The following is a 12,440-nucleotide window of genomic DNA, read 5'->3' on the forward strand; positions in this document are numbered from 1 at the left end:
TGAGTACTTCACAGTCACTGAAGAAGAAACTTAAATTCAGTTTCCAACCCCAGGAGACAGCTAGCTGGCTTCCCTTGGGCATCAGACATTGGAGAAGGACGCCCAAATGCCTCTGAGGCCTCAACCAAAAGCCTGACTAATGCTGAGACAAGAGGCAGTTCTACGCAGTGGCAGCCACACAGAAGCTCTGCAGTCACCCTCGAGTCCTCATCCCAGCTCCGCCATCCACCTGCTCTGTGACCTCAGGCATGCCCCTTACCCTCTCTGAGCCTACTTCCTCATCCATTAAATGCATATCATAATGAAGACTTCCAAATCGCACGCAGCTACATAGTGCCCGCATTAGCTGGCCGTGTCAAGGACTGTGGGGATGCACAACCTGCTCATGTGAAACTGATGCATGCTCCGAGAACGCTGTCCCAGGACAGCGAGGATTCCTGACAAGGCTGGAGGGGTCTGTCTCAGACTCGGTAACAGCAACTGCCGCACATGTCACACCTACTGGTGGGGCCTCAGGTTTCCAATAAGCGCCGAGAAGAAAACTCGTCAGCCACAGAGTGACCTTCCAAAATGGGGTCCTCTACAGTTCTTTTGTTTTTTTTGAGACACAGTCTCGCTCTGTCACCCAGGCTGGAGCGCAGTGGTGCGATCTCAGCTCACCGCAACCTCTACCTCCCAGGTTCAAGCAATTCTCCTGCCTCAGCCTCCCGAGTAGCTGGGACTACAGGCGTGTGTCACCATGCCTAGCTAAGTTTTCTTTTTTTTTTTTAAGTAGAGACAGGGTTTCACCATGTTGGCCAGGCTGGTCTTGAACTCCTGACTTCAAGTGATCTGCCCACTTCAGCCTCCCAAAGTGTTAGGATTACAGGTGTGAGCCACCGCACCCACCCTCTGCAGCTCTTAATGGTCACCTCTGCTTGGACACCCTACATAGGCTTTTGTGGACTGAGGCCCCCAGAAGCTCTCTCCCGGCGCCCGCCCGATGCTCAGAGCAATCTGCATAGAGCCACCATGAGCTGAGCTGCACCTGTCACACTGAACAGGACCTGCCCAGCCCTCCTCGGCCGCCCAGCCCCAGACGCCACTCCTGCCCACCTTCACACCCTCCAGGAGTGCCTGGGGGTCCTCGATGCCCTCAGGGACACACTTCTTGTTCTCCGGGAGGGATTCCAGTTTCTCCACCAGAGCTTTCAGGCCCTTCAGTTCAAACTCGGTGAGATGGGTCCATTTAGCAGAGACCTCCGTGGCGGGAGAGCCAGTGGGGGTCTTGGGGTAGTCTACGGGCAATGTGGTAGACTTCACGCTCTCCTCTGACTCGTTAGACAAAGTCCTTTTGAGGAATCGCAGGGCAGGTGCTTTGGGCTTCTTCCCGAGGGCCTCCTGGTCCTCGGAGGGCATGCTGGTGGGTGAAGCGGAGCCATCGGTGGGCGGTTTGGGTGCCCTGTCCCTGCCCTCGCCCTCCTCGTCCTTCTCCTCCTCCTCCTGAGGCTGCTGATCACAGGCCTCCTCCTCCATCTCCAGCCAGGAATCTGAAGAGAAGCCGTCTATGCTGGGCTTCCTCGGGGCATCTGTGGGGGAAGGGTCACAAGAAAGACCAAGATGACGCCTAACTCTCTGCCAAGGTCTTTGGAACTTCCACTCGCCAAAAGTCCCCTTTACTCCATAGATCCAGCTTCTCTGACAATCCTAACGGTCAGTACCTCCAGCCTCTGGAAAGGCCGTGCTGGACGCAGGTTCAGATCCCTACCCCGTTGCTTCCCGGCTGTGTACACCCACATGGGTTGCCTCGCCTCTCTGAACACTGGCACTTTATTTATTTATATAAAGACAGTCTCGCTCAGTCGCCCAGACTGGACTGTAGTGGCACCATCTCAGCTCGTTGCAACCTCTGCCTCCGGGATTCAAGTGATCCTCCTGCTGGTGCGCCCACCACACTCAGCCAGTTTTTTTTAAGCTTTTTTTGTAGAGATGAGGTCTCACTATACTGCCCAGGCTGGTACCCGGCACTTTACTTTTTTTTTTTTTTTTTTTTTTTTTTGAGATGGAGTCTCGCTCTCTTGCCCGGGCTGGAGTGCAGTGGCCAGATCTCAGCTCACTGCAAGCTCCGCCTCCCGGGTTCACGCCATTCTCCTGCCTCAGCCTCCCGAGTAGCTGGGACTACAGGCGCCCACCACCACGCCTGGCTAGTTTTTTCTATTTTTTAGTAGAGACAGGGTTTCACCGTGTTAGCCAAGATGGTCTCAATCTCCTGACCTCGTGATCCGCCCGTCTCGGCCTCCCAAAGTGCTGGGATTACAGGCTTGCGCCACCGCGCCCAGCCAAGCACTTTACTTTTTAATGTCTAAAAATAAGTCGAGCCTGGGTGCAGTGGTTCACACCTGTAATCCCTATACTTTGGGGGGCCTAGGCAGGTGGATTGCTTGAGCCCAGGAGTTTGAGACCAGCCTGAGAAACATAGCGAAACCCCATCTCTACAAAAACTACACAAATTAGCTGGGTGTGATGATGTGCACTTGTAGTCCCAGCTACTTGGGAGGCTGAGATGGGAGGATCACTTGAGCCCGGGAGGTGGAGGCTGCAGTGAGCCATGAATGCGCCACTGCACTCCAACCTGGGCGACAGAGCAAGGCCCTGTCTCAAATAATAATAATAATAACAGTACTAAAATAAAATAAAAACAAGTCTGAGAGAGCATTTATTGTATGATTCAACTCATGTGAAATGTCCCGGGCAGGGGACATCTATAGGGACAGAAAGTAGATGAGTTGCCTAGGGCTGGGGAAGGAGCGAGGAGGGGAGATAGAGACAACAGCTAAAGCATATGGGTTTCTTTCTTTTTTTTTTTTTTGAGACAGAGTCTCGCTCTGTTGCCCAGGCTGGAGTGTAGTGGTGTGATCTCAGTTCACTGCAACCTCCACCTCCTGGGTTCAAGGGATTCTCCTGCCTCGGCCTCCCAAGTAGCCAGGATTACAGGTGCACCACCACACCCAGCTAATTTTTGTGTTTTTCAGTAGAGACAGGGTTTTACCGTTTGTCAGGCTGGTCTCGAACTCCTAACCTCAGGGATCCACCCGCCTTGGCCTCCCAAAGTGCTAGGATTTTTTTTTTTTTTTTTTTTTTTTGAGACAGAGTCTCACTTTGTCAGCCAGACTGGAGTGCAATGGCATGATCTCGGCACACTGCAACCTCCACCTCCCAGGTTCAAGCAATTCTCCTGCCTCAGCCTCCCAAGTATGTGGGATTATAGGCATGTGCCACCACACTGGACTAATTTCATATTTTTAGTAGAGACGAGGTGTCACCATGTTGGCCAGGCTGATCTCGAACTCCTGACCTCAAGGGATCCACACGCCTCAGCCTCCCAAAGTGCTGGGATTACAGGTGTGAGGCACCGCGCCCGGCCCTGGCCCTAGGTTTCTTTTTGCAGTGATGAAAATGTGAAATTGACAGCAGCAGTGGCTGCATGTATCTGTGAATAGACTGAAAACCACTGGATTCTACACTTGCAATGGTGAATTGTGTGATATGGGAACTATATCCCAATAGGGCTGTTAAAAAATGGAAGGCAAAGGAAACATCCTCGGAAGGCCGTGGTGTGGAGGACACAGGTACCCCAGGCACAGGCAGTGGCACACAGCGGCTCTGGATGGAGGGGGTGTCTCCCTCACGTTGTCCCTTCTCATTGGCAGATGGACTGGGAGAGTCAGAGGGAAAACAGTGGCAAGAAAACATAAGGAAGATGTGGGTACTGATTACCCAAGCACCACCTCGAGATTTCCTCCTGTGCCCGTGAATGGAATGTTCTTCTGTCCTACATATCCAAGTGACAGAACCAACCCTCGGCTTCCTGGCCTGGGGACTGCAGACACTCGGAAAGCCTCCCGCTCTCCCCAGCCTCTGTCCCCGGGGGATCGTGGAGTTACTGCGATCATAGCGGCTCTCACGCTATTTCAGGATCATTCCCTTCTCTCCTACCAGGCTGGGAGCTTCAGAAGGGCAGGTTGTAGGGTTTCGGGACTTTCCAACCCCCGATTATCACATCATTGGGCAGGAAAGAGGCTCGCGACAGACCTCACAGGCAAAGACTTCCCAGTGATGGCCCCAGAGGAAACACTGGTTCCCCATCATACGCCCAGTCTGGAACCCCTGAACGTCATTAGGGATGGGGCATAAGGGAAGGCACAGAAGAGGCTTACTGTAAAGGGGGAAAAAAAAGAATCTAAAAATCCTAGAGGCTGCAGGAAAAATTGTGCAGACCCTCAAGGAGATGGACTAGTCTCATCTTTCTATCCCCTGGTAAAAAAAAAAAAAAAAAAGATGCTTTGTCTGAGATGCTGCAGACTCTACATCATCCAGGAAAACCCCTGCACGACAACAACTCAGACATAGTCGAGAGGAATCACGTTCTTCCTCTAGATTGCTGGTCGGGGCTTGCAGTCACAGCCAGATGCAACTTCAGAGCGGGCGTCTGTGAGTCAAGATTCAAGGGCAGAGCCGTGTTGGGGGAATGATGTCTCTTTAAGTACTGGCAGCAGGGCAGGGCGCTGCAGCGGCTCCAAACACTCTCTCCTGCTCCTCCAGGCCCGCACCACCTGCCCTGGTCACCCCTCCTGCTGCCTCAAAGACGGCCTTGGGTTTTCGGGGACTGGCTGCATCTCACAGGACTGCTCTCACATAGATAAAAACCCAACCTCCGGTGCAAGAGGAAAAATCAGCTGGTGTCCACGTAAGAGCCAAAAGAACGAGGATTCTCTGCTCTGTGGGGTGATCCTGTCTTAGCAGCCAAGCCCGGTCGGCCCCAACCTGCATCTGCACAGCCATGGGCTGGAGGCCACACACGTGACTCTTTTGGGGATCCGAGTTCATTTTCTTGGACTCTGTATTCCAGGTGGGAAACTGACAAGAATGGCTTCCCCTGAGGGGTTCCTAGGATGCTGCCCAATACACTGATTCAACGAATCCCCAGATCGCAGGGAGTGTGAGATGATTTCTGCCCCAGCTGTGCAGCCGAGGCCGTGGGCTCCCTTCGGTTCACTCACCAATAAGCATCGACTCCCTCTGGTATTCCTGAGTGAGGTGGGAGCGCTGGGTCACACAGTACACGTATCTCTCCAGGACATACCAGCACATCTCATAGTAGAAAGGGTAACGGAATTTGGGCTGCACCTGAAAACAAAGACGCAGGCAGGCAGAGGTCAGTTTCCAGAGGGCGCAGGGGGAAGGAGGGAGAGAAGTGCGGGGCAGGCTCCCTGCGGGTGAGGGTCACTGTCGTCATCTTAGCGAGAGCATGGATGGTGGGGGGAGAAATGGTGGGGAGCTGGAAGCGGGATGCCGGCAGCATGCACAAATGAGGCGGAGGACAAGGCCCGCATGAGCGCCTCATCTCAAAGGTCCCTGAGCTGCACGCCCCGGAGGTTGGATGGGGGCCACTTGGTGCTCCTGTAAGGTGCAGAAAAACAGAATTCTCCCCTGAGCTACCTGCAGAGAGTGTGGGCACCTGCAGGTGGGAGCCGCTGCCTGACCCTAGCTACTACAGACATAGGTTCCTACTTGTTTCTGAAAATTCCTGCAAAGATTCTGCTGTTCCTCCCTCCCGCTTAAAAACCAGAAATCAACTCCCAAGCCTTACCCATTCGCAGACAGGTTATGGAGCCTCCTCCTGCTCTTTGGGAGGGAGGCCAGGCCAGTGGACCAATGAGGGTGAGGGGGTGTGGCCTCGCCTACCTCCAGGGGTGGGGCCTTGCAGGGGTCCACCTCCTGCTCCTCCCCACACCCACCTGGCACTGCCCAGCCTGCAGGGCCACAAGGGCTCCCTCAGACACAGGTCCCAGGTATGACCTGAGACCATCGTGATGCTGAGCTGAGGGAGACACATCAGGTCTGGAGCAGGAGATCCCTTTTGTCTCACCTCCCTTTTATAAAAACAGCGAGGGTCTCACTCTGCCACCCAGGCTGGAGTGCAGTGGCACGATCATGGCTCACTCAGCCTCGACCTCCTGGGCTCAAGCGACCCTCCTGCCTCAGCCCTGTGAGTAGCTGGGACTGCAGGCGCGCACCACCACGCCTGGCTGGGGTTTTTTGTATTTTTTGCAGAGATGGGGTTTACCATGTTGCTGGCTGGTTGTTTATCATAGAAGAGGAAGTAAAGGTGGAGACAGCTTTGTGTACTAGAACTGTCAAAAGGCCTGAGCCCCGGGAGATTCCACAGGGGGCAGTTCAGGGTCCGTACAGGTGAGATGTCACTGAAAGATGGGAAGGAAGTAACGTCACTGATGGCCCCAACACAAGGATGGAACGAGGTCCCTGGCACCCATACGGGGCCTCTCCTGCAGAGGCCACACGACGGTCTCACACGCCCACACTCACACCTTGCTCCCTGGCTCTCTTGTCAAGGGGGAGAGCTAGAGAGCCGTCCTTCCCTCCCTGATCTTATGCAAACTCAGGGAGTTGGATGGTGAACAATAACCGTCTCCCACCTTCTAGTCACACTGCCCTGCCCCTAATATCTTCACTCCCCTAATCGCACTTTCCCATCCCCTCATTCACACTTTCCTAACCCCCAATCACACTCTCCACCCTCTCTAATCACACTCCCCAACCCCCTAATCACACTCTCCCACCATCCCCAAATCATACTTCCCAACCCCTAATCACACTCCTCAACCCCTATTCACACTCCCCATCCCCAATCACTCCCCACCCCCTCTAATCACAGTCCCCACCCCCAATCACACTCCCCACATTCCTATTCATGCTCCCCATCCCCTCTAATCACACTCCCCACCCCCAGTCACACTCCCCACCCCATCAAACTCCCCACCCCCCAATCACACTCCCCACCCCAATCACATTCTTCACCCCCTCTAATCACAGTCCCCACTCCCTAATCACACTCCCCACATTCCTATTCACACTCCTCATCCCCTCTAATCACACTCCCCACCCCCAATCACACTCCCCACCCCATCAAACTCCCCACCCCCCAATCACACTCTCCAACCCCTCTAATCACACTCCCCACCCTCCTATTCACACTCCCCACCCAATCACACTCCCCACCCCATCAAACTCCCCACCCCCCAATCACACTCTCCAACCTCTAATCACACTCCCCACCCTCCTATTCACACTCCCCACCCAATCACACTCCCCACCCCCATCACACTCCCCATCCCCCTAATCACACTCCCCATCCCCCAATCACACTCCCCATCCCTCACACTCCCCATCCCCCAATCACACTCCCCACTCCCTAATCACACTCCCCAGCCTCCTATTCACACTCCCCACCCAATCACACTCATCTCCCACACTCCCCATCCCCCAATCACACTCCCCATCCCCCACATTCCCCATCCCCCACACTCCTCACTCCCTAATCACACCCCCACCCTCCTATTCACCCTCCCCATCCCTTCTAATCATACTCCCCACCCTCCCAATCACTCCCCATCCCCCAATCACATTCCCCACTCCCTAATCACACTCCTCACCCTATTCACACTCCCCACCCCCAATCACACTCCCCACCCAATCACACTCCCCACTCCCTAATCACACTCCCCAGCCTCCTATTCACACTCCCCACCCAATCACACTCCCCATCCCCCACACTCCCCATCCCCCAATCACACTCCTCACTCCCTAATCACACCCCCACCCTCCTATTCACACTCCCCATCCCTTCTAATCATACTCCCCACCCTCCCAATCACTCCCCATCCCCCAATCACATTCCCCACCCAATCACACTCCCCACCCCCCAATCACACTCCCCACCCAATCACACTCCCCACCCCCCAATCACACTCCCCACCCAATCACACTCCCCATTCCCTAATCACACTTCCCATCCTCCTATTCATACTCCCCATTCCCTCTAGTCACACTCCCCACCCCCCTAATCATACTCCCCACCCTAATCACACTCTTCACCCCCTCTAAACACAGTCCCCACACGCCCCACACTCCCCACCCCCTCTAATAACATTTCCCACACCCTCTAATCACACTCTCCACTCCCAATCACACTCCCCACCCCCACACTCCCCACCTCCTAATCACACTCCCCACCCCCTAATCACACTTACCACCCAATCACACTCCCCACCCCCCTAATCACACTTCCCACCCCCCACACTCCCCACCCCCTAATCACACTTACCACCCAATCACACTCCCCACCCCCCTAATCACACTCCCCACCCCCCAATCACACTCCCCACCCCCCCAATCACACTCCCCACCCCCAATCACACTTCCCACCCCCCTAATCATACTCCCCACCCCCAATCACACTCCTCACCCCTCTAAACACAGTCCCCATCCCCCAATCACACTCCCCATCTCCCAATCACACTCCCCACTCCCTCTAATAACACTTCCCACACCCTCTAATCACACTCTCCACTCCCAATCACACTCCCCACCCCCTAATCACACTCCCTACCCCCAATCACACTTACCACCCAGTCATACTCCCCACACCCCTAATCACACTCCCCACACCCCTAATCACACTCCCCACCCAATCACACTCCCCACCCTCCTATTCACACTCCTCATCCCCTCTAATCACACTCCCCACCCCCCAATCACACTCCTCACCCCCTCTAAACACAGTCCCCACCCCCGAATCACACTCCCCATCTCCCAATCACATTCCCCACCCCCCAATCACACTCCCCACTCCCTCTAATCATACTGCCCACCCCAAATCACACTCCCCACCCCCTGTACTCACTCTCCAACCCCTCTAATCACACTTCCCACCCCCTAATACACTCCTCACTCCCCAATCACACTCCCCACCCCCAACCACTCTGCCACCCCCTAATCACACTCTCTACCCCCCAATCACACTCCCCACCTCCCTAATCACACTCCCCATCTCCCAATCACACTCCCCACCCCCTCTACTTACACTCCCCACCCCCAATCACATTCCCCACCCCCAATCACACTCGCCATCCCCCAGTCAAACTCCCCACCCCCTCTAATCACACTCCCCATCCCCTCTAATTACACTTCCCACCCCCTAATCACACTCCCCACCTCCCTAATCACACTCCCCAGCCTCCTACTCACACTCTCTCCCCCTCCCCGAATCGCACTCACCCAGCCCCACTGCCCTGCTCTCTGCTGACCATAAAGAGGTGACATTCTCCATCTGTGACAAAGACAACTAGAAGCCGACCTCGGTTCTCCTTTTGCCCTAAAATGCTATTTTCCTACATTTCTCAAAGTGCGCATCTGGAAAAGGCCCAAACCCAGTGTCTCTGAGAGTCCTGCCTCTCACTCAGCTCCTGGCCTCAAGGCCTCCTCCCACTGCGGGGCCTCCTCTCTCCGCCTGCACACTGGGTGCTGGGCTCTGCCTGCCTCTGATGGATGGAATGCTTTGCAATGCGATCATGGCCACCACATGCTCTTCAGCCCCCGGGGGGATGCACGGACTGAGGACTATCACCTAGCGGTTTCCTTGGCTCCAGCTCCTTTCCTGAGATACTCAGTTTCGGTGCTGGGAGAATAGTCATCTTTTCTCATAGTTACTAGATCGGTGCCCTCTGGAGTGTAAAACAGAGGGCCTCCTGGGCATGAAGCAAACGTTGATTTCCTATGAAGAAGGGTTTAGGGGACCTCAGCCCCACCTCTATTCAAAAGAAAGGGACAAAAGATTTTGGAAGAAATTACCAATACCTAAAAAGCAGGCTGAGGACAGACAGACCCCCATCCACATTTCCTGACATGAGACTTGACTGGTAAATCTCTGAAGTCGGCTTTGACTTTTCAAATCTTTTTGACACTGTCCAAGTTACTCTACTCAGACACCATGACCACCTGGGAATCTTTCTAAATCAGGGGCAAAAAATTGGGGGGCTGCATTTCAGGAGGGAAAGATAAGTCTCCCTTCTTTGTTGCTGAACCCAAGGGAAACCAGCTGGGTGAAAACAAATGCTGATGAAGGAATTCAAATTTATTTTTTCATTTTATTTTTTTTTTCCAAGAGAGGACTGTGGGAAACAAAAATTTGCAAAGAATTGACTTACAAACAGGTTGTTGCCTTCCACCCTTCGCCTTCAAAAGGTTTCAGCCACATGCCTGGGGACATTAAACATACGGTTGCTCAACATTATTTGTTGACAGACTCGGAGCCTCACCAAATTGAGTTAACCAACGTCAGTCCAAAACAAAAGGCAAGGCAGTCACAAGGCATGCAATGCTCCCAGACTGTAGGTCATCCGTCTACCAGAGGACCTCAGGTGCCACCTCAGCCCTTCCTCAGAGGCCCAAGTCATCTTCAAGCTGAGTGACCTCAGGAGATGACAATGAAAGTTTCTCGGGTGTATCTAGAACTCCCAGGTCTCAAGGACTTGAAAAAGTCAAAATGTGAGAGTGGGTGGAAGTGTCCTACAATTTGTTTTTCTCCTGGAAAAAAAAAAAAAAAAAAAAAAAAAATCAATGGGGAAAAAAAAAAAAAAGTCCAATGATAGGGGTAAGGGGAGAGGGAAGGTAAATTATTTGCAATTTCCAAATAGATTCACTGGCTGTGAGGGAATGGGGCGTGTCGGCATTACCTTTTCTGGGAAGGCTGCTTTCACTAGAACCATTGGGCGGGGTGGGGAGGTGGGGGGGAGATAAATAAAAGATAAATATAAGAGAGATGGCAGTTTAATGATCATTTGGACCATATCTATTCCTTATCAACCTCACTGAAGTTAAAAGAATGTAGTGATTATCAAGATGTTTTAGGTACCAAACACACAACATATCCACTCGCTACAAGGGCTGGGGAATGGAAATCCACTAGTCCCCAAATGCCTGTATCTGTTTGTGCAGCCTCGTGGGCAGTGACACTGCAGAATGGGGTCACCTATCATCTTACCAGAAAAATTTAAATGGTGAGGGTAAGACACAGCTTCCTAGAGAACCCTGGAATTTCCTAGTTTAGATAGGGGTCCCCACCTTGGGCCACAAAGGCAAATTCTTTTTTTTTTTTCTTTTTTTTTTTTTGAGATGGAGTCTCATTCTGTTGCCCAGGTTGGAGTGCAATGGCTCAATCTAAGCGCGCTGCAACCTCCGCCTCCTGGGTTCAAGCAATTCTGCCTCAACCTACTGATTAGCTGGGACTACAGGCGTGCACCACCACGCCTGGCTAATTTTTGTATTTTTTCAGTAAAGATGAGGTTTCACCATGTTGGCCAGGCCGGTCTTGAACTCCTGACCTCAGATCATCCGCCTGCCTTGGCCTCCCAAAGTGCTGGGATTACAGGCATGAGCCACTGGCGCCCGGCCAGGCAAATTCTTTTTCTAAGACAAAGCCACACCACGGAGCTTGGAGACGGATGGTTCCCTCTTTCCCACCTCCTGCATTTGGTTTCCAGGCAAAGCCATGTTTTAGGACTCTTAAAACACCTTTTTTTTTTTTTTTTTTGAGATGGAGTTTTGCTCTTGTTGCCCAGGCTGGAGTGTAGTGCTGCAATCTCAGCTCACTGCAACCTTTGCCTCATGGGTTCAAGCGATTCTCCTGCCTCAGCCTCCCACGTAACTGTGATTACAGGCATGCACCACCAAGCCCGGCTCATTTTTGTATTTTTAGTAGAGACGCGGTTTCACTGTGTTGGCCAGGTTGATCTCGAACTCCTGACCTCAGGTAATCCCCCCACCTCAGCCTCCCAAAAGTGCTGCGATTACAGGCATAAGCCACCATGCCCAGCCTTTAAAACACTATTTTTAAATGGCCATAACCTTCTTAAGAAAGCTCTCAGGGCTGTAAAGAATGAAGCTGTAGTGAGCTGACAAGGAGCCCTGGCATCTTATCTGGTTCCAGAACTCCCTCCCCAGTGCCTTTTGTCTGCCCTGGCTCCTAAGGCATAAACAATTGGGCCTAGTAGCCAAGCCCCTCTCCCAAGATTAGAAATCAAAGCAGATTAAACAGCCTGCCACTGTTCCCAGCCCAGTCTGCCCCGAGCCCCCCGCTGCGAGCCTGCTTCACTGAAACCAGATGGGGTGCCCACTCAAGGGAAGAGACAGTAGGCCCCGGTTGGGGAGCGGACCTGCCATTCTCGATGAGGATGTGATATTCCACATAAGCTCAGTGTGACACTCGGGGTCCGGCCAGCACCCTGCCAATTGTCATGGGTGGGGGAGGGGAGGTGGGCTCCTAAGGGAACCATGGGGCCCAAATCCACTGACTTTACAATTGAATTCCCAGGGGGATGGGGTGGTTGTCCAGCAAGTTGTCACAGCCTTTAGAAATCCCAGCCTGACTCCAGCTTTCAAGAATTGCCTGGAAAGTCGTGGACCTGACTTCTACTAGATTTCTCCGTCTCTATTCCACACATCTGCTCGTGCACAAACTGGCCTGTACTCCAGGACAGGCCAAAGAACAGTTGGCCGGAGCCCCGGCAGCATTGACCCAGACTGTGAGATGGCCGCTTGTG

General features: G+C 53.2%; 1 protein-coding gene across 10 annotated transcripts in view; it reads right to left on the reverse strand.

The window, feature by feature from the left end:
* Positions 1–12,440, reverse strand: part of KDM2B (lysine demethylase 2B) — a 153,094-nt gene that overhangs the window by 80,194 nt on the left and 60,460 nt on the right. For all 10 annotated transcript variants that reach the window (XM_073021164.1, XM_073021160.1, XM_073021170.1 and 7 more), the window contains 2 exons: positions 5,040–5,166; positions 1,096–1,568 (listed from right to left, as the gene is read on the reverse strand). In XM_073021164.1, the coding sequence (XP_072877265.1) occupies positions 1,096–1,568; positions 5,040–5,166 (600 nt within the window). The remainder of the gene's footprint in view (positions 1–1,095; positions 1,569–5,039; positions 5,167–12,440) is intronic.

The sequence above is a fragment of the Chlorocebus sabaeus genome, chromosome 11 (assembly GCF_047675955.1).
Source record: "Chlorocebus sabaeus isolate Y175 chromosome 11, mChlSab1.0.hap1, whole genome shotgun sequence".
Lineage (NCBI taxonomy): Eukaryota > Metazoa > Chordata > Mammalia > Primates > Cercopithecidae > Chlorocebus > Chlorocebus sabaeus.